The 20,380-nt window shown below is 58.5% G+C and overlaps 1 protein-coding gene across 1 annotated transcript; it reads right to left on the reverse strand.

The window, feature by feature from the left end:
- Positions 1-17: 17 nt before the first annotated feature.
- On the reverse strand, positions 18-17,063 carry MSANTD1 (Myb/SANT DNA binding domain containing 1). Its single transcript, XM_059166407.1, has 4 exons — positions 15,149-17,063; positions 11,812-12,076; positions 7,995-8,270; positions 18-5,646 (listed from the first exon to the last, which is right to left on the reverse strand). The coding sequence occupies exons 1-4, from the start codon at positions 15,162-15,164 to the stop codon at positions 5,406-5,408; spliced, it is 798 nt and encodes a 265-aa protein (XP_059022390.1). The 5' UTR covers positions 15,165-17,063; the 3' UTR covers positions 18-5,405.
- Positions 17,064-20,380: the final 3,317 nt, after the last annotated feature.

The raw sequence follows: 20,380 nt of genomic DNA on the forward strand, positions 1-20,380 counted from the left end.
GGATGGCACTCATCGGAAAGGGTGGAAAGAACCAGTGTTGGTGAGGATGTGGGGAAAGGGGACCCACGTGCTCCGCTGGTGGGCACGCAGGCTGGTGGGCCTGCTGCCACACGGGTGAACATGGAGGATGCGTCCAGATGTGCGACCCTCTCATGACAGCCTGGCCTAGGAGAGTTGAGTGCCTGGAGGCAGAAAGTCAGGTACCAGGTGTCAAGGGCCAGGAGTGGAGAAGGGCAGGATGCTGCTCCCTGGGGACACAAGGTCAGTCAGGGAGGGTGGAGGGCAGGCGTGCTTGCCACCGTGGGAACTGACTTGCTGGTTCACGGAACTGATTAAAACAGTAGATTTTACACTGTGTGTCGTTTTCTATATTTAAAAAATTTATGTGGAAATGCTAAGGACTTAAAATATTCAAGTAATTTGTAAAAAAAGTAACAAGGTTGAAAGATGGACAATGTCAGATTTCAAGACTTACTGTAGTTACAACTGTTACATGTTGACACAAGAACAGAAATGATCGCTCACAGACAGAAGGCAGACTGTGGATGGAGACACACACATCTGGGGGCAATTTATCGGTTGGTTTTTAAAGTTTATTTTTTAGTAATCTCTCCACTCAGTGTGGGGCTTGAACTCACAACCCTGAGATCAAGAGCCATTCACTCCACCCACTGATCCAGCCAGGGGTCCCTGGGCAACTTGTTTTTAACAGTATTCCAAAACCATTCGGCAGTGGAGGGCCAGCCTTGTCCGCGGATGGTGCTGTGACACTGGACCCCTCCCTCACCTGGGAGCATAACGTGGGGACTTTCCTGGTCAACTTTGAGTTCCCCTAGACCTGTCTTGTCTGTTTTAAGAACACCTGTTAGCGAGCACATTTCACACAGAGATGTCCACCATGCCACTCCCAAGAGCCTGGAAGGATCTGTCCCTTGGCAGGGGAGCAGCCCCACGGATGGCCCCTGGGGAAGGTGCCTGTGACCCTAATCAGGGCAGGCACAGAGGCTCAGTGTGGAAACAGATGCACATGCCTACTCCCCAAGCGTGTCACCCATGCACACCAGGGTACCCAGGAAGGGCTCACTGGAGACCAAGAGATCCCTGGTTGCCTGAGGCCAGAAAGCCTGGCACCAAAGGCTGTTTTCCAAAAGGAGAGCCGTAACCTGCCAAAGACGGCATGGCCCGCTCCCAAACACGGGTGTCCTCCACCTGTCCTGGAGAGGGTGAGCCAGCATCTTCTCCTGCCCCGGCCCACTCGCAGCTGTGGTCAGAACATCCACAGGATGTCCAATGAGGTGCGTGTGGCTGCCCGGCCCACAGAGGCCAGCACGCCCTCACCCTTGTCGCAGGGAGTGGCCGTGGCTCTGGAGGCTGCCGAAGTCCCACAGCGCTCCGGGGGAGATGACCTCTGCATCTCCAGGATTCTCTCCTCCCTCCTCTTTCAACACACATGCGTGGTTCACCTTGGGGCCCCTGCACCTGCTCCCTCCTCTTCCCCTGCCCTGACCCGGTGATGGGTCACCACTCTGGATAAACAGGACATTGTGGGGGGCGGGGGTCCCTGAAGACCAGCAGTGGCATGGAGCAGGGATATCGCCTGGGAAGACAGCGGTGATGGTGACCTAGTGCCCTATGAGGTCCGTGGGGGACCACTGTTCCCGGGGCCTGTGGGTCTGCTCCAGTGTGGGACAGTGGCTGCAAATGGTGTCCCCCATCGACAGAGCTGGAGAGTCCCCCATTGCTCTCAATGATGCATCTGTGTTTCGGAAGCCAAGCCGAGATGTGCCAGGAAACCACACTCCTGGAAGGGAAGGCATCTCCAGAGCCATTCAGGGGATGGGACCATGCTTTGGTCTAGTTACATCTTCAGGAAGTAGGTAGATGACCTGAGGGGGGCGTGTGGGGTCCCACTGGGCCCACCCGAGACGGACAGGGGCTAGGCCTGCATGTGGTGTGAGTGTCTGGGCTTGGAGTCCTGGAGAAGGCAGCTAGCACAGGGTCGGTCAGCGCGGGGACTCCTGCTGGACACCAGGGAGCTCTTGTTGGACAGCAGGACACATTCTTCACGGGAACACGCTTTTCACCTGAAGGGACTTGGGTGCCTCTTGGAAACAGACAGCCATCCCCGCCGGGAGAACAACTCATGTGGTCGTGATGACCAGAGCCAAAACTCCTGCTTTTGCACTGAGATCAGAAGGAAAAGAGCTGCCCCCACAGCCCCGTGCCTGACCACCTGTCCCAGCAACAGCTCTGCTGGTTAGCAGCCAGGAGAGTGATGAGAGCACATTTCTGTGGGGGTCTGCCATGCCATGGGCACAGAGATGGGCCTGACTCGGTGCAACGGGATGATGTGCCCAGTGCACGGCGGGGCTCCCCAGGGCACCATATGGACTGAGTTCATGTGGCGACCTGCCTGCACGACAGGGGAGTCCTCCAGGACGGGTGTGCACAGTGGCCCACAGGTGTCAGCGAAAGATCCCTTTCTTTTCCAAATACCTATCCATGTGGCGTGGGATCTTCTGTGGACGGTTGCATATCCTGTGGCCCACGGAATCGGGAGCTGCTCGGGGCAGCACTGGGGGCAGCCTGCTGCCAGAGATTGAGGGGCGTGTAACACAACGCCCCTCTTCCTGCGAAAACCTTTTGTTTTAGAAAATGTACTTTTCATGCAGTTGTCGTTGATGTCAACATATAATGGGCTTATTGTTATTTTGAAATGAGTATAATTTTTAAGTCTTAGGTTTAATTTCTCATACAGTCGTCTGTTGGGCGTCAGTGTTGGTTGTGAGGGTACACAGGAACACAAGTGGTGACATCTTCAGTCCCCCCCCCCCCAACACCCGTCCACTCACGACAGGGCCCATCATTCCTCGCAGCATCTGGGCTCCTGTCTCTTGACGTTTTTCTGGTTCAGACAGACAGCACAGCCTTCCCGGTGCTACATGAGGTTGGGTGGTCTCTTTCCATCCTTTGGCCTCAGACTCTTTGCCCCATTCTTTTTTCATATGAACTTACAAATACTTTCTTCAGGGCTTGCTGGGGCAGCTCAGTCGGTGAAGCACCTGACTTGTGATCTCAGCTCAGGTTATGATCTCAAGGGTCGTGAGTTCAAGCCCCATGTCGGGCTCTGCCCTGAGTGTGGGGCCCACTTTAAAAAACAAAACAAAAAGCTTTCTTCCATTTTAAAACAAAACCCCACAATGTTACTGAGAATATTGTTGGAATTACATTAATAAAATGATGACACTACTTGGGAGCATTTAGAGGTATGTGGTTTCCACACACGCTCAGGAATTGTTTTAGATTTTACGGTAAAACCACAGCTTCCTTTGTGTTGATCCTGGACCGTTCTGGTTAAACTTGTTCATAGATTCCCTGCAGTTCTCAAGCATGACTATGAGCAGAATATTCCGTTCTCATAATCCACATGTTCAGGGTGGTTTAAAGAGCTCTTGATCTCTTGTGTATCTGCTTTCTGGGAATAGAAAAATATCATCTGAAAATAAAGGTAATTTTCATTTCTTTTATCCCGCTTTTTTTTTTGTTTGTCTTAATGCATTAGCTAAAAATGCCAACGTTAAATAATAATAAAGGTGAAAGGATGCATGTTTGTCTGGTTCCTGATTTCAGTTTTTGGTATTAACAGACGGTCTTGCTGGATCTTATCAAATAGCTTAGCGTTTACCAATATGGCCACATCCCCCCCCCACAACATCCTTCTGTAACTACAGAAGAAATCAGAGACTCGCGACAGATACAGTTTATGGAGGGAGAAACATGGGCAGTTGCACTACTGACCTCCGCCAGATTGCGCCTGCCCTGCTCCAGCCCAATGGAGCATGTGGCAGCACCAATTCAGCGAGACATGGAGAGAGTGAGCATGGACTCCATGCTCAGTGAGACAGCTGGGAAAATAAAACAGTGCAAATGACCCCTAAGTACAAAGGCAGAAATGCTACATAACACATGTGCCCGCAGCCTTCCGCAGCTATGGGAACACTGGTGCGCCACGGCCACGGCCACGGCCCCAGGAGCTCCAGGACGGTCATGCACAGCCGCAGTCTGTTGCCACCTAGGTGATGCTCAGGCACAGCCTGAAACCAGCCCCCAGCTCATGTCGGCAGCACACGATGCCCCTGAGGTCTCCGTTGCAGCGGTTGCTGAGGCTTGTCCTGTGCCTACCTCCCCAGCACAGGTTCACAGATGCGCTGCTAGCCAAGACTGGCCTTGGTGGGACACTGGCTATTTTGGCAGAAATTGACAAGTTCACACTTCAGCAGAACCACTGGTCACACCTTCACTGCACTACTGCCTTTGGTCCCAAAGCAGTGTGGCTGGAGTCCCTGGTGTGTGTGCCAGGGGGGTCCCCAAGGTGGCCGAGCTGGGGGGCATCTGGCCCCTCTGGGCTCCATGGCTGCCTAGTCTCTTGCCCACCGCAGCCAGGCCTGGGGTGGCCTCATACCCCCTGGGCGACCACAGCAGCATCAGATGAGCTGGCTGCTATCACACCAGGATGGCTGGGAAGGACTCCTGGCAGGACATCTGCCTTCACCCGGAAGGCGCTTTCCTGGATCGTAAGTCAAACCAAGTCACCAGCCCGGTCGTCTCAGAACCCTGCTGTGTGGGCAGCAATATGCCAGTCCCAGGCAGGGAGCCCTGCATCCCTGGCAGCTGGGAAACCAAAGCCCCAGTGGCCAACAAGACTTAGGAGGAAGCCAGCAGAAAATAGTCTGGAAAGGTTTTCCTCCTGGTGACAGAATAGAGGCGGGGAGGTGAGCTTGTCCCTTCTCGTCCTTGCTCTTCCCTCCTCGTGCGGCGCCGACCACAGCCTGCTATCATGACTTTGCCCTCCTTGCTCAGCTGCCTCCCCAACCAGAGTGTGAGTGCATGAGGCCAGGTCTCTGTCTCATCGGTGCCACCTCCCTGGGCCCAGAGAACTGAAACATGGTCACCTGGCCTTGTTCTGTTAGTGTCCTCATGGGGAGGCCTTCGGAGGACCCAGCGCTCCGAGGTGAGGGCGGCGGGCTCTCTGGGCTTCGGCCCAGGGTCAGACGAGACCGCCGTCTCCCCTACAGGAGGGTTTCTGCTCCAGGCCTGAAGCTGTCACCGGCCTGTCCCTGTTGATGTTCGTGTTTGGAACTGATCAACCTGTGAGCTGAGAACGTGAGTTCTGCTTCCAGGGAGTCACAAGAAATCACACAGCGAGTATCAAAAGCCACTGCAAGTACCACTGATGGTGACGGTGTTGGAGGACAGACGCCAGGAGTTCTTCTGAAGTACCCGGCTGGAGTGAGACTGGCAGTCGCGGCCTCCCTTCCCCAGAGCAGCCCAGGGTGAGCGGAAGGCCGTCCGTTCCGACCCCGGGTCCCGGCCTGGCACAGATGGCCCACACGGTGTCACTGGCCCTATGCGCTGGACTTAGCAATCATCTTCTCCAGCAGGCTCATCATGCGCTCCTGCAGCTGGAGGCTCTGCACCTGCAGCAGGTTTTGCTGGTCCAGCACGCGGCGCACCTCGCGGCACGTCTCCTCCACGGCGCGGCTCAGCCTCCGCTGCTCCTCCAGCATGGCCTCCAACAGCCGCAGCTTCTTCTTCTGCAAGTGGCCGCTCTGCACCTTGCGCTTCTTCACGGGCCGCTCATCTGACCTGGAAGGACAGTGCTGCGTGGGGATGGCGGGCCGCAGGCTCATAGCTCCGCCTGTCTGACGTGCCCAGCACCGCCCCACCCCTACCCCGTGGTGGCCCCGGGCAGTCGGCGAGGAGGGACTGTGCACACCGCCACCCTGTGGGACCCGAGGCAGTCCAGTGACCTGGGTCCCAGGGCCATCCAAACCCCCATAGCCTGGCTGGACGGGGCACACCTTGCCACAGGAGCAGCCCCAAACCCACAGACCGGGTTGGGGGGGCACAGGCCTGGTGTGGGGCTCGGTGGAAGGGAGGGCAGTGGCCACACCAGGGGAGAGATGAGAAGGACTGGGTAGACAGGGGTGCTGTGGCTTCTCCCATGGGGACTGGAATCTCTGGCGGTTCCAGAGAGGTGAAGGCAGCGGGTGCTGTAGCTGGGCCCTGTGCTCTCTGATGGGGGGCAATGAGCACCCCGGTCTAACAAGCCACCTCCCACCAGACCCCCCAAGGCTTTGGCCAGTCCCCTTCTCTGGGCCCTGTGCTTTGAAGCAGAGCAGCGCCCCAGCCAACCTCAGAGGCAGGACAGCAGCTCCCTTGCCCCAGCCCTGGTGTGGTGCCTGGGGGCAGCTGTGGATCTGGGAACTGGGTCAGCCCATGGAAACACCTGGCCATAACCCTCAAGTTTCCAGCTGATTCCATCTGGCCATCACAAAGGCATTTTTGTTTGGGGTCTTTGCTGAGAAACCCACTGCAAGGAAGGGGTGCCAGACAAAAGGAGTGGCAGCCCCAGATTTCACACTCCCCAAGACCCTCCTCATCTCACCCCCATCTGACAGACCTACAGCCCATGGCTGAGGAAGAAACAGGGCCACACTCAAATCTGCTCTGTGCCTTCTCTTCCCCAACCAGTCAACTCCCTCCTAGTCACCCCTGAAAGCAGGCCCCAAATGTTCCTCTGGTTCCCCAGGCCTCCACACGCCGGAGCGATGCTTTCTATGCACCTGTCTGTGGGCCTCCCGAGGGCAGGTTCATGCAGCTGGTGCTGGCCAAGCAGGATGTTTATGAAGGACAGCAGAGGGGACAGGTATGCCCACTGGTCTCAGCTGAGGAGCATGTTCTAGGGGCTTAGCCCAATTCCCCTCCCAGCCAGCCTTGCCAGGGCAGGAAGGAGGAAGACCCCAGGTCAGGGTCTGCTGGGGGTGATGGGGAGCCCAGGAGCCAGAAACTGGGGGGCTGGTGGGGGAGCACTTGGTCTTCCTCCGTGTGCCAAACCCCACCCTTCTCTCTCGTGACACTCCCAGCCATCCTCAGACTAAGTGCTGATTTATCCCCATTTTACAGAAGGAGACTGAGGCCCAGAGAGGTCAAGGACTTTCCACACAGCTAGAAAGTGAAGGAGCCAGGAGACAAACCCGGACTATGGACATGACAGCCTGAACTTCAGTATCTCCTGCCTCCCAGTCTGACCAGCCTGTCCAAAACCTCCTTCTTTGAGGCTTCCCCGTCTGACGCCCCCTGTCTGCAGCGCCCCCATCTGAGCTTCCCCACTCTGAGGCCTCCCATTGGAGGCCCCTGTCTGAGCTCCACCCCCCCATCTAAGGCCCCCCAGCTGAGCCCCCCCCCCCCCCCGTCTGAAGTCCGCCGTCTGAGCTCCTCCCCATCTGAGGCTCCCTGTCTGAGGCCCTCCGTCTGAGGCTCCCCGTCTGAGGGCCCCCACCTGAGGCCCCCCGTCTGTGGCCCCCATTCTGAGGCCCCCCCATCTGAGGCCTCCTTCTGAGGTGCCCCATCTGTGGCACTCCGTCTGCAGTACCCCCATCTGTGGCCCCCGTTTGAAGGCCCCCATCTGAGGCCCCCATCTGAGGTCCCCCGTCTGAGGCCCCCTGTCTAAGGCCCCCTATCTGCAGCACCACATCTGTGGCCCTCATCTGAGGTCCCCTATCTGAGGTCCCCCCTCTGAGGCACCCCCTGAGGTCCCCCGTGTGAGGCCCCCCATCTGTGGCACCCCCATCTAAGGCTCCCCATCTGAGGCCCCCTGTCTGCAGCACCCCCATCTGTGGCCCTCATCTGAGGTCCCCTATCTGAGGTCCCCCCTCTGAGGCACCCCCTGAGGTCCCCCGTTTGAGGCCCCCCATCTGTGGCACCCCCATCTAAGGCTCCCCGTCTGAGGGCCCCCTGTCTGAGGCCCCCTATCTGCGGCCTCCCTGTCCTGGGCGCCCTTGCATACCACCTAGGCCTTGGCAGCCAGCCAGGGATGGCAGAGGATGCCACCGCCCCAGAGCCGCCGCCCCTCTCCTCTCCCAGCCCCCTCTCTGGCCGCCGGGCTCCTGGCCCTGCTGGAGGTGGAGGCAGGGAAGGAAGACACACACTACCTGAACTTAAGGGACAGTAAGCTGGAGGAGCTGTCGGAGCGATCGTCTTGGAAGCGGCCTTCGTAGGAGCACTGGTTATACGGTAAGTACAGAGGGGTGGACTTAGCAGACGGCGACAGGGACGCCTCGGTCTGGGACGTGGAGGGCCCCGGCTGCTGGCCATCCGGCAGTTTGCCATCACAGGACTCGGGGACTTTGGCCAGAATCCTATCAATGGCTAGGTAATAGGGCCAGTCGGGCGGGACGGACTCGCTATCTGTCATGCATTTTAATTTCCTGAAACGAGAGACACAAGAGCCAAGGGTGAGAAACGGAGCTGCTCCCGGCCTGTTCCACCTGGCCCTCGGCTGAGGGGTGCTTGGGGGCACTGGGGCCCTAGGGAACCACTCTTGGCCAGACAGCCTCCCCAGAAAAACTGGCCAGGCTCCAGGGCCAAGGTGACATGAGACAGGGAAAGAAGTCAGGCTGGGGACCTATCCCACGGTGGGCACTAGACTCACGCACCCCAAACATGAGTAAGGTCGTCTGTGAGCGCCGGGGCCCAGGGCTGTGCTGTACTATTTCTGTCCTTGCTGGTCTGTAATTTTTAAACTCCCTACAAGGAACAAATCCTGCTTTTAAGTTAACCAGCAATAATAAAATACATCATTCAAACACAGGAATAAAATCTTGTGATAACTATCATATAAAGCAAATGTAAGACATGATAGAAGGAGTGTGTTTTTCTAAAGAGAATGCCTGAGAAGCGAGATCCACAGAGTAAAGAATGCAGGCTTCAGTGTCCAACAGACCTGAGCTGTGGCTCATCTCCACCACTTTGCTGTGTGACCTTAGACAGGTTCATTAACCTCTCTGAGCCTCCATTTTCACATCAGTAAAATGGGCATGAGCAGAGTAAACTCCTCACAAGGTTTTCACAAGAATTTAATAAGACATTGCCCAGTTCTGGCAAATAGCAAATCGACTAGATAACATTCCTGACTGAAAGTACCAGGAGGCAGCAGGGCTGGGCCTGAAATCCCCCATTCCTACTTAGACTCAGGGGCCAAGGGTATGCACAGCACAGCTCTGCCTATTGTGAGCTGGGCACCCACCCAGCCCTGCATCCTGCTCTTCCCTGCAGACAGACCTTGTAGGTCCCTGCGCCTTGGCTGAATTCTGGGAGCTCAAGGAAGGGAGACCCAACTACAGGAAACCTGGGCGGCCCTGGCCAGGCCTGGAAGGAGGCCACAATTTGGGGGTGGGGGAGTTGTTGTCTGCCCCATCTGACCCAGCATTAGTCTGTGGCCCTCCCAAGTAGGGAGGCCCTCAAGCTACAGAAACCCTTGTGGCCGGATGGCTCCTGCCTCCTGATGTGGGGTTCCTGCCAGCATGGGCCCCTGGTCACACTGGTCACTGGAAATACTGAGCTGACCATTCAGCAAATGGACCCACCTGGACAGCATGGGGGTCTGTGGCTCAGAGCAGTAAGCAAGGCCAGCCACGGCAGGAGGTGGCCTTAGGAACAGCATCCACTGAGCAGAATGTCCTCAGCAGAAAGCCAGGCACAGGCCACAGAGGGAAAGGCATGGCTGCTTCGTCTCCTGACCCCCGGACTACCCATCACCCTGGAGGCCTACACAGATTCCAGGTGCAGGAAGTAAAGGACTGTGCCTGGGGTCCACTTCCAGCCTCTGCCTAGGCTCCCCTCCAGCCCCTCCGGAGGCCCCCCTGTGCTTGTTCTGACCATGGGCCAGGCTACTCCTTGGAGAAATGAAGGAAGGTCTGCCTCTGACACAGAAGAATCCGGAAAGGTATTCCAAGGAACCATCCTCCAAGGTATGCAGCTACTCAGGCTTCCTTACCTTGACAACCTTAATATGTAAAGAGCTACAGTGAAAAAATAAGAAAAGACTGCTGTGGGTGGCTTTCTGGGTGTGGATGGGAGGAAGGAGATAAAGAACTAGTCAATCAATGAAAGCATCAGCCTGATAAAGGCTTGGGCAAGTCCCTCCTCCGCTCTAGGCCTCAGTTTCCCCCTCAGGGAATGGGAAGCCCCTTACCCCCAACAGCATCTGGAATGGAGCCCTTACCCCCAGCAGCATCTGGAATGGAGCCCCACTGGAGGGCCCAGGCCCCAGCTCTGCTGCACCCTCCTCCTCTCCTATGGCCTCCTTGGCCCACAGCCCCCACCTCCAGGAATGGAATACAACACCTCCCCTGGGACTCTGCAGAAGGCTCTCAGGATAAATAATTAATAACTCGGCCAGACACCAATCAGAGCCCATGAATTTGTGAGTCAGATGGGCAACCCCCCCCAACGAGGCATAGAGGGGTGCGTCGTGTGCATGGAGGAGGGGGGGATGGGGACACACATGTCTACGGACAACTCAGCCCTCAAGCTGGTAGCTGGAACTCAACATTGTTTATGTTGTGACTAAGGCCTTCAGGCCCTTATGGCTGCCTCATTTCTGGCCCCTGGGCCTGCCTGGGAGCTGGGGCTGCAGGTGGAGATGGGCCTTCCGGCAGGTCCACATTCTGGAACTACTCCTTCAAGGGCCATGAAAAGTTAACAACTGAAAATGGGCAACTGGACGTCAGAGGCCCTGGGAAGCCTCTGCATGCATCCCAGGCCCCAGACGGGCTGGGAGCTGCAGGCCAGGAGGGGCAAGGGGTGGCCCCCTGTCTACTGTTGGTAGGGCAGATCCCCTCAAGGTGCCCAGGGCAAGCCTGCAGGCCCTGTCTACACCCAGCCCTGACAACGCCTCTGCCCTCTGCTCACAGCAGTCCCTAGGAGCAGCAGGAGGACACTGGAGCTGGGAGCTGCTGGGTACCTGCATGTGCTCCGGGGACAGCACCCCTCTCAGGGACACTGACAGGTCTACCTCTGCCAGTATGCCCTAAGACCCCCCCCCCCACTCTCTCTGCTGCTAGTTCCCCTCACAGCCCCTAGCTCTGGGGCAACCTTTCCCCCAGTAGGACCCTGGCCTGACCACAACCCTAGCCCTGCCCATGACCCTTGCCACGGCCATGACCCAGTCCACACCTGTGACCCTGGCCATGCCCAGGACCCTCTGCACACAGTGACTGTCTGCAGACAGGCCTGGATCCCACCCCCACCCCTGAGGTGCTGGGCCTGTGGCCCCGGGGCTGTCTCCCCACGGGGTGCCAGAGTGCACCCACCTGGGAACCCTGTCCACAGCCCCAACCCAGCAGCCTCCCTCAGACTGCCAGGGCAAGGTGACCACAGCAGGAAGGGTAGAGGAAGATGTGGGGCCAGGCCTGGATCCCCACGGCTTCTTTCCACAAATAAGGCCCTTTCCACGAGTGGGGGCCTGCTGGGTACCCCAGCATCAGCCCAACAACACACCTGGCTCACCAATCATGGACCATGCTGGCTGTGCTCACAGCTGGGCTTGGTGGCTGCTGGAAAGGACAGAGTGTGAGCACCAGGCGAGATCTACAGGCCTGGGAGTGGAGCCTCCTTCTCGCCCCTGGCCTCAGTTTCCCTGCTTAGCCGAGCCATGCCTGGATGACCAGCATGCACTCTCACCAAGTGGGAACTGCCTGTGGGTGGCTTGGGCAGGGGCCTCAGGTGGGGTGCCGCCAGGCAACGGCCCATCTTGCTGGGCCTCAGCTTCCCCACCTCGGCGACAGAAGGCAGCAGTTCATGCAGGCCCCGTGTTGCGGCCAGGCTCTGCCCACACAGGGCCTTCCTGACTCAGCTCCGAGGGGCCGGTGGCAGCCCGCTGATGCGGGGCCAGGGCTGGGCCAGTGCGGGGCTGGGGCGCGGGGCGCGGGGCGTGGGGCGTGCAGGCACGCGGCGCTTAGAGCCCACCTGTACTGGAAGGTCATGTTGGTGATTTTGATCTTGATCTCCTCGCCCAGCCGGCGCTCCCCTGTCATCTCCAGCAGCTTGCTGGCCATCTTCTCATACACCTTGGCGTTGCGCTTGGTCTGCTTCAGCTCCTCGAAGAACTCCTCCCAGACGAGCATGAGGCCGCGCATCTCGGCGTCCGTCCAGTTGCGGGCGCGCCGGTGCTTCTCCGTCTGCGGGGATACCAGGTAGCCTGGTACTTCAGCCGCCGCCATGCTGGAGGCACCTGTGGGGTTAAAAGAGGGCACTCAGGCGGCCCGTGGCCTGCACACCAGGGCGGGAGCCCCACTCCTGGAAGGCAGCTCAGCTCTCAAAATGGGGCCTACATCTGACAGGCAGGAATTTAGTTAAAAGCTTTTAAACGGGAAACGTCATTTTGATGTCACGTTTCCATAGCAACAGAGCAACTGCATAAGCTACAACAACAGAAACCTTTTAACTGAAAGCGCAGGAATCAGGGCTGCCCTGACGGGCCATCAATATTGCAGCAAGCGGGCCAGACCCAAATCGGGCTGCCCGGCGCCGGCCCCGCCTCCCAGCCCAGCCCGTCGGGAGTCTGGCGTGCAGTGGGCTCCCTGGACTCGGGGACTGGGGACCAGGCCACGGCCCCCCGCCCCACCCTGCCCCACTCACACAGGCCAGGGACCCAGGAAGGGCCCACGATGGGGGGAGTCAGGGAGGGACAAAATGAGGGCCCGGGGCAAATGAAGAGGGAGATGCAGAGACGGAGAGGAGGATGGGCAGCAAGGCGGATGCCTAGGGGAGACATAGAGGAGCAGAAGCCACTGGGGACCCGCGGCAACACACACACACACACACACACACACACACACACACTGACCCTCGCCTACCTACAACATGCTCCACACCCAGCGTGCCCCTGGCCAACGCGCTCCCACTTCATTATGGGAAATGCACCAAGGCCAGCCCAGGCAGGATGGCCTGTCTCCCTCCGTGAAGGTGGGACTGGTGATGTGGGGTGAGCAGAGAAGTCAGGGCAGTTCTCAAGGCCAGGGAGTGGTAGGCAGCAGGTGGCTGTGTCTATCTGTCCGTCCCATCCTGGGCAGCTCCAGCACAGCCCTAACCTCATCCTGCTCAGCGCCATCTGCTCTTGACCTGCTTCCGCCCAGTGGGTGGCGTGCTCCTTGCAGCCCCAGTACCTCACGGAAAAGGGTTTGCTAAAGTCTTGCTGGGTAACTACATGAGCAAACAAAGGGACCAATCTCAGGTAGCCCTTCCCTTCCCAAGATTACCTAGACTTGGCTTTTGGACTTACTGGCAAACTCCTACTCATTCTTCAAAGCCCTATTCTGACATCACCTCCTCTCTGTAGTCTTCCTACTTGGTTTTGGTCTTTCTTCCCTTTTTCCCTCATGACAATTGGATCTACATCAAGCCAGGCCATTTTATTTTCTACTCTAGCTGTGTGATCCTGGATTAAGAATACTTGCAAAAGTGAGAACATAATAATTTGAGTATTCTCTGGATCCTGGGCACTGTTTTAAGAGCTATAGATAATATCTCCCACTTTGATCCTCATGGTTATCCCCATTTTACCCATGAAAAGCCCAAGGGGTGGAGAGGTGAAGTCAGCCTGTGGGTAAGGGGCTGGCTTGGAACTGCATCTGACCCCTTACTGTGTTGTCTCTTGAAGGAGCCCAGGCTGGCAGGCTCCAAGTAAAAAACACCTGTTACCCTTCCTATGTGCCCATGGTCCTGGGCAAGGCACACAGGACATAGCCAGTGCAAACTGCTGTGTGCCTGGCCAATTTCCCCAGCATTTCCTGGGGTCTCCTGGGAGGCCCCCCAGTGCTGATAAGGTGGCTACTGGCCATGGCTGGGGTCCTTGGCCATGGGACCCTCACCATCCCTCAGCAGGTCTCCACCAGGGCTTGACAAAGGCTCATCCTGATGTCTTGAGGGCCGGGGCCACAGATTGCCAGCATCAGCGGGGCTGGGAGGGCACACCGCAGGACAAAAGTGAGCTCTGCATGGCAACACAGGGGTGCTCACCAGGGGCCTGGCTCACCAGGAAGGCAGAGGGTGCTGAGGGAAAGAACCAGGCTCACATTGGCAGCAAGGCCCACTTGCAGGAGCACAAAGGGGAGCCGGCAGGGAGACAGTGTGACCATCCCTGGACGAGTGTGGGGAGGGGGGGGTGGGAGTAAATGTGGGCTTGAAAGCCAGGCAGGGGGTGGGCTGAGGTGCTCCCTGGGGTCCCCCAAGGCAGGAGACCAAGGCCACAGAACCCATGGGGATTATGGAGAAAAAGCGCCACCTAAAGGCACCAACATTCAAAATTAAAAGGTAAAACCCCAGTGGCTTATGTGCAGGGGCCTGCCGCACCTGCTGGACAGGCCCCAGCCCCATCCCCCAGGCATAGGCGCCCAGCCAGGCTCTGGCATCCATGGGCCATCAATGAGGCTGCTTGGCATTTGTGGGGTTCTGGCGGTGGCCTGAACCGGGGGGGAGGGACTCCTGAAGTCCAGGCATTACCACGGTTAACAGAAGTCCTCCTCAGACCTGGCCACGCACCCGAGAGCTGAGGTTGGAATGGGGAACTGTCAGGTGGAAGGGCAGGAGGGGCACGTGTGTAGGCACAGAGGAGCCTCTGCCCCACCTTCAGCGGGTTCTTGGTTCAAGGCCTAGCCCTGCCATCCGCTCCCTGTAGGAGCTTCTTCCTCTCCGGGCCGCCGGGGTCACCTGGGGTCACAGGGACACAGCTACCTGCCCAGGCAGCACCCCCCAGGAAGGCTCAGGGCTGCTGAACCCTCCAGGAAGCCCCCAGTGCTCAGGCAAAGGCTTTCAGCGCTACCTCCCTCGAAGGCTTTCCCCCATGGCTCCCAGGGCTGAGCGGGGCTGCCTCCAGGCACCTCCTGAGATAGGGGTGGGGGCCCAAGGGAGAGGCCAGAAGAGCACTGAAGAGGACAGAGACGAGCAAGCTGGCCTGGCTGGAGACAGTGAAGCCACGTCAGGAAGCTGTTGCCCCGAGGCCCCCAGCCTGCAGGCTAGCTGGTCCCATTGCTGCTGAGGGGCAGCCGCCGGCACACAGGCATCACTGTGCTCAGCGCTCCAGCAAACAGGGGCCCTTGAAGAGGGGTTGGCGTGTCCTGCTTTCCCTCCAGCCAGTGCGTCCAGAGGGGTCCCAGCAAGAGGCTGGAGTCCAACTGTCTTTTTGGGCTTCAGGGAGCACTGGAAGCCCCCCAAGAGGGGAGTGCTCAGGTGGGCCTTCAAGCACAGCCTTGGCTAGGTGGGGGGGGGGGGCCCTGTCTGTCCTGTATTGGGAGGGGCTTCATACCTTGGCACAGCTGCATGGCCTCAGTCTCTGAGGGATGGGAAAGCAGAGGGCCAGGGGCTGGGCATCCGGCAGCACCTGCAGGAAGAAGGGTGGTCAAGCCTCAGTGGGAAGCCAGGGCACCCGTGTGGCCATACGGCTGTGGGCCCTGTGAACTGTTGCTTGGTAGGAGTTACTCCACATGCTGGGGGCCCATCCAGGCAGGCCCAGGGTAGGAAGCAGGTGTGCCCACAAGAAGCCTCTGGCGCCTACCAAGAGCAGACACCTACAAGCCAAGCCCATCACAGTGGGCAGGTGAGTTCAACAGTGGAAACACACCGTCCTGGGCAAATGCAGGGAAGCTCAAGGAATGTGGCAAAGTATGGTGGGGAGCGGGGGTGGCATGGGGGTGGCAGGGTTGAGCCCTGGAGGGCGGGGCCAGAAGGTGGGCGCTGTCCCACTGGAAGGGGGCAATGATTGCCTCAGATGGCCCAGCTCACAGTGGGAGGAAGCTCCAAGCTGCGGCCCAGCACTGTGGGGTGGGTATGCTGTGTGTGTGGTGGGGGTGGCAGGGTGCTGCAGGCCCAGCTCCCCAGGCTAGCACCATTGCCCTTTTCCCTACATCCCTGGGGGGCCCAGACCCTTACCTGTCAGCCCTCTGCCTTGGTGGGCAGGCCCCAACCCTGCACCAGTGGCTCCCCTTGGCCCACCCACATCCCAAGTGCCCCTTGGCCTGGGAACCCCAGGCTCCCTAGAGGACATGGCCAGCAAGGAGCAGACCATTGGGAGTGGCCTCCAGGTTTCCTGCTTGAGAGGCTGGTGGGGAAGTGCCATCCAGGCAGACAGGGGCCGGGCTGTTGAAGCCTAGATCAGTGGAAACTGCAGGAAACGTGCTCATGGCTTTCCAAGAGGAGTCGTGGGGATGTCACAAAGCAGGACCACATCTGCGCCCAGTGGCCCAGGTGGAATGCTTCCTCCCACGGTGTTGTATTCCACCAGGCTGCCTGGGGGGTGAGGCCAGATGCTTCCACCATGCCCGGCAGAGTTCCAGAGGCTCAGAGGAGGGTGCCTCTGCTACAGGGGTGTGGGCAACAGCAAAGCCACTCAAACCAGAGGCTCTGGGACCCTGCTTTCTGGAAAAAACAGTAGGCCAGGTGTGCTCAGGTGCCCCAGGCAGTGTCTGGCTGTCTGTGCTTGGACCAGGAAGGGGGAGAGAGTCTTGGAAGCTCATAGGGCCTGTCAGAGGCCTTGGAACTGGATCACTGAGCAGTCAGATCTAGGGAGCTGAAGTCGCCCCATCAAATGTGTAGGCCGTTGGAATGAGCAGCCAGCACCTGCTGCCCAGTGCTCCAGCATGGTCCCAGTGCAGGGCAAGGCAGTGTGTGGGGCTGCCACAGAGCCTGGGGAGATCTGTGCATTTGGCCACACTGCCACCCTGAGGGCAGGGACTAAGTTGCCTGTGTTGCCTGTGTGGAACCCACTGTGGTGCAGGATGCGGGGCCACAGGAGTGAACGGGACAGGAGTGAACATAGACACAGTACCCTGCCAGATCAGTCTGCCACCTGGGGTTGTGGTCAGTGCAGGCTGGAGGTAGGACAGCTGCACCCCAAGATTACAACACCCACTGTCACGGCTCCCGAGCAGGGGCCCACCCAGAATTAAGAAGTGCAGCTCCCCATTCAGGGGAGTAGGCAAGACTTTGGGGACCTGTGAGGTCTTCTGAGGCGAAGACTTCGAAGTGCAAATAGGCAGGCCAGGAGCTTGGTTGCCAACAGGGCCCTGAGGAGAGCTCAGCGGCCAGATCCCAGACCACATGAGGGCTCCAGCCCTGCGCCAGCTCTGATGACCCCGTAGGGCGGGACACACATGGAGCCGGATACAATGCCCAAGCCACGTGGCCCTGGGATGGCCAGATTGCAACGTCCCAAGTGGCTCATATCTGTGGGGCCCTCTTGGACACACCCGGCCAACCCGCACCCAGCCCGCTCCCTCACCCCGGGCGCAGGCCAGCGTCCCTGGCGGGGGTTCTCCAGGAGCAAGCATGTTTCGCACAGCAGCATGTGGTGTTATTTCCCTTTAATTCAGATACACAACGTTTGCAGCAGTTTAAAAAAATTTAAATACATATCGCATGTCAGTCCTTCTCTCTCTTCTTGGAAGCGGACAGTCAGGTCCAGGTCAGGGCTCCGGGACGTGCCCCTCACAGCCTTGCTGGCTCCCCACGTTGGGGGGATGGTGGTGGTGGCATGGCAGGAGTGCAGAGTCCGCTGACTGGCACCGCACCATAGCGCGCACAGCCCGCTAACTGGGACCACACCGTAGCGCATAGCGGCGAGCGTGGACAGGGGGCCCCCGCTCAGCTCGGAGCTCAACCACCTGCATCCATGACAGCCACGATCCTCCAGCACCAGTGGTCACCACCCAGTTTGCACCGGGAAACAGCAGGGACTGTACAGGGCCAGGTGTTCCCAGAAGCACTCGGGGGAGGGGAGGGGGTTCCTTTGACTGCATTGAAGGTGACGGGTGCACAGGGGAAAGTGACCCCTGAATCTTCCAGGCCAGCAGTAGCAGCACAGCCCTCCTGAGCTCTCCAGCAAGGCAGGTCACCTGCTGCTGCCCCCTGCCCCCCACAAAGAACCATCCCACAGTCACCCTGACCGGGAGCCATGGCTTCAAGGGCTCACTGCAGAGGGAAGGACACAATGGAAAGTGAGGACTGGGAAGGTGCTCACAGTATCTGAACTCCACTCCCCACAATACCAGAGACACCCCCCACCCCCACCGAAGAAAGCTTCGTCAGAGTCTGTTCCAAAAGAACTCACAACAAGGGCTCGTTGCAGCTCCCCGGGAGAAGCTGCCCTGGGGCCCTGGGGCCTTGGAAGTGACATCTGCAATGGAGGGGGGGCCTGGGTGCGGTGGGGGTCCTCTAAGAGGCAGGGCCTTCTGATGCTACATTTGGGGTGTCTGGAAGGGTCAGCTTCATTCATCCTCCGGATCCATTTGCTGGCAAAAATAGGACAGGGCAGGAGATGCGGGCACTGGCAGCCCACAGTGGGGCAGCAGGGAGGGGAGGCACGTTTCTGGGGAAGGCATGCAGAAGGACATCGCCCTGGTTTCATTCAAGTCTGTGTTCAAAGTGTCAGCAGGAAAACAACTCCCCCACTGCAAATAGACCTGCCAAATTAGCATTTTCAACAACATCTGGATTGATGACTGCTGCTTGCCACAGACTTCTAGGAACTTGATAGAGTTTTAATTCCTTGTGCAGAGAGCTGGAAAGGCAAACCCTTTTCTCAGGATTTTAACGAGCAATGACACGGTTCCTAGATGCCTCAGCCATGCAACCCACTCCACGTGGCCAGCTAAGAAAAGCCGAATTCTGAGAACTGCCTCAGCCATCCTGGGTAGCCTTGCACATTTGCATACGGAGACATACATACAATCACAGGTCTGCGCAGGCACACACGTATCTGCTCTCCATGGCTAAGAACTGCGCTCGCCAATTCCTGTCCATCTCTGAGAACACAGCCCAGTGTGGGTCGTCGCCCATGGCCAGAGCAGGGTTCCAGATGCCCTTAAGAGATGACGATCTCGGGTCGGTGACAAACAAGGGAAGATGGGGACGCCTACAGGTGAGCCCAGTGATATGGCTCCTAGGGGGAACAGCTCCAAACCTCCCATTCACAGTGCTACCGCCTACAATGTCAACACCTCAGCAGGAAGAGCACGTGGCCCGCGGTGCTCCCATCTCAGGGCCGTCAGGGCCGCGGAGGTAATGGGGCGGGTGGGGATGGGGGCACACTTTCCTCGCACTCACAAACATCCCACCAGGCTTTTTATGGGAAATGGCAGGTCAAGAAATGGGAGGCCAGCGGGGGCGGGAACAATGGTGACCTACTTTCCATTAAGGTTCCCTTCCGATCCTGCTCAGACATGGGACCCATTTCTACCACTCACGCCCTGGTTTGGTGGGGCCTCTGTGGAGGCTGGCGGGAAAACCCTGCACCCCAGTAGGTCCCAAACCGCAGCAGCAGGAAAGGGCAGAAGGAAACGGGAGCTCTGGGGCAGACAGTCAGCTCAGGAGTCTCCCGGCAGTTTGGCTGCGTGTGTTATGGTGGGATGTCAGGCCCATGCTGGCCAGACGTTAGGGTAACTAACCATGTACCAATATTCCTCCTCTGTAGACTCTGGAAAAGGGCTTTGATGTTCTCTTCCACTTACCCCATGAAATACCCCAAACACTACCTGCATTTGAACTCACAACCAAGCTGAATGGTGTGGCGGTCACCACATGACGATGTGCCGTCTCTGGGGGCCAAGAGGGCAGAGAGCCTGCCAGCCTAGTCAGACAGCAAGCACGGGCCCACTTGTAGGCACACCACACCTCTGTCCAGCAGAGGTCAACCCAAACGGCCAGGCCTCTTCTGCACTGGACAATTTGGCTACTTTGGGGTTGGAAACAGAAAGCTGGTCCTGCGGCCTAGGTCTGGGAAGAAGCAGTGGCTCTGAGGGGCCATGGGCCAGCCAACCACTGCCCAGTCCTGTCTCCTTCCTGCTCCTTCCAATCGAGCCCCATCTTGGGTCCACTGGGCACAGATCTGCACCCTCCCGAAAGGAGGCCCAATGTATATAGGCTGAGCTGGGAAGGGCACCTAGGAGGTGCTGGGGTCCTTCTTGAATGGCTGCCAACCTTTGCCCTTGACCAAGAGCCTGGGCCCTAACACACAAGAGAGACCACATGGGAACCAGACCCCAAGAGCGGCCAGTTGGCCCATGGACAGACAGCCGCCCAGACTCCACTCGGGATGGGGTCACAGGCCAACCGGGCCAGTGTCACTGGACACGACAGACTGTCAGAGCTGGGTGGGCTGGCCTTGTCAGTGAGGGACCAGCACAGTAGTCCTTCACTGGGGTGGAAGCTCTGGAGCCGTCCAGGTGGGAGGAGAGACCCCACCTGTGCATGGGACAGGGGCCAGTACTTTCCAATCCCCAGAGAGGCTGTGTGCGTTCCTGACGCAGACACTTCAACATTAAACAGCCTTAGATTCTTACTATATGTGAACGCGTGAGAAAGGGTGAAGTGCGCCACCGAGCACGGCTGGCGTGTTAATATGGAAGGCAGGTGTCCGGCAGGAAGAGCTGCGGGACGGAGAGCAGGTGGTGGCGGGAGCGCCCCTATTCAGGGAAGCCTCCACCGGTGCTGCTGCGTGCGGCACAGACTTGGCAATGCACATACTCTACGTGGGCAGAGAAAG

Source organism: Mustela lutreola, chromosome 1 (assembly GCF_030435805.1).
Source record: "Mustela lutreola isolate mMusLut2 chromosome 1, mMusLut2.pri, whole genome shotgun sequence".
In the NCBI taxonomy this organism is placed as follows: Eukaryota; Metazoa; Chordata; class Mammalia; order Carnivora; family Mustelidae; genus Mustela; species Mustela lutreola.

Coding starts and splice junctions, on each gene's coding strand:
- MSANTD1 (XM_059166407.1), bottom strand. Junction 8,271..11,811: donor AACATGACCTTCCAGTACAG/GTGGGCTCTAAG, acceptor CTCTCGTTTCAG/GAAATTAAAATGCATGACAG. Junction 5,647..7,994: donor TTACTGTCCCTTAAGTTCAG/GTAGTGTGTGTC, acceptor CTGTCCTTCCAG/GTCAGATGAGCGGCCCGTGA.